Genomic DNA, 430 nt, shown 5'->3' on the forward strand with positions numbered 1-430 from the left:
GTTCTCTCACCTTTGAATATTTGTAAGCTAAGTATTTGGTTGACCAAGCAGCATCTGGGAGTCTATTATAGGGAAGAGAATATATGCGTGTCACTGTTCACTGAAGGAAATTGTAGAAATCTAATGAAGATGGTATTTTATTAATATTAGTTTTTAATTGTACTTTCTAATCTTGCAGTGCCTAATGTATTGACTTAGATTAAAGGAATTTTGAGGGAAATAAAGGGAATTGAATTACAATATGTGCTAACTGTATAAAACTCGTTTCAGGATGTTGGTGCGACTTATGTAGAGTAAAGGAAGACCGTGTGAGAGCAAGAGGAAGACACTGATACACTGTAGGAAGAACAACCCTTGCTTTAAACTGAGGAGGACGAATAGCAATTAAGAAATACAAAATGAAATATTTTTTCTCTTTAAAAAGCCTATC

The 430-nt window shown here is 34.0% G+C and overlaps 1 protein-coding gene across 1 annotated transcript in view; it reads left to right on the plus strand.

Moving 5' to 3' along the window:
- The window catches only part of LOC119590546 (zyxin-like), a gene marked incomplete in the record, with an annotated part of 87,602 nt that overhangs the window by 86,266 nt on the left and 906 nt on the right, over positions 1-430 (plus strand). Inside the window, 1 exon segment of the mRNA XM_037939203.1 lies at positions 271-430. Within this exon segment, the coding sequence (XP_037795131.1) occupies positions 271-297 (27 nt within the window).

The sequence above is a fragment of the Penaeus monodon genome, chromosome 27, assembly GCF_015228065.2.
Source record: "Penaeus monodon isolate SGIC_2016 chromosome 27, NSTDA_Pmon_1, whole genome shotgun sequence".
NCBI lineage: Eukaryota > Metazoa > Arthropoda > Malacostraca > Decapoda > Penaeidae > Penaeus > Penaeus monodon.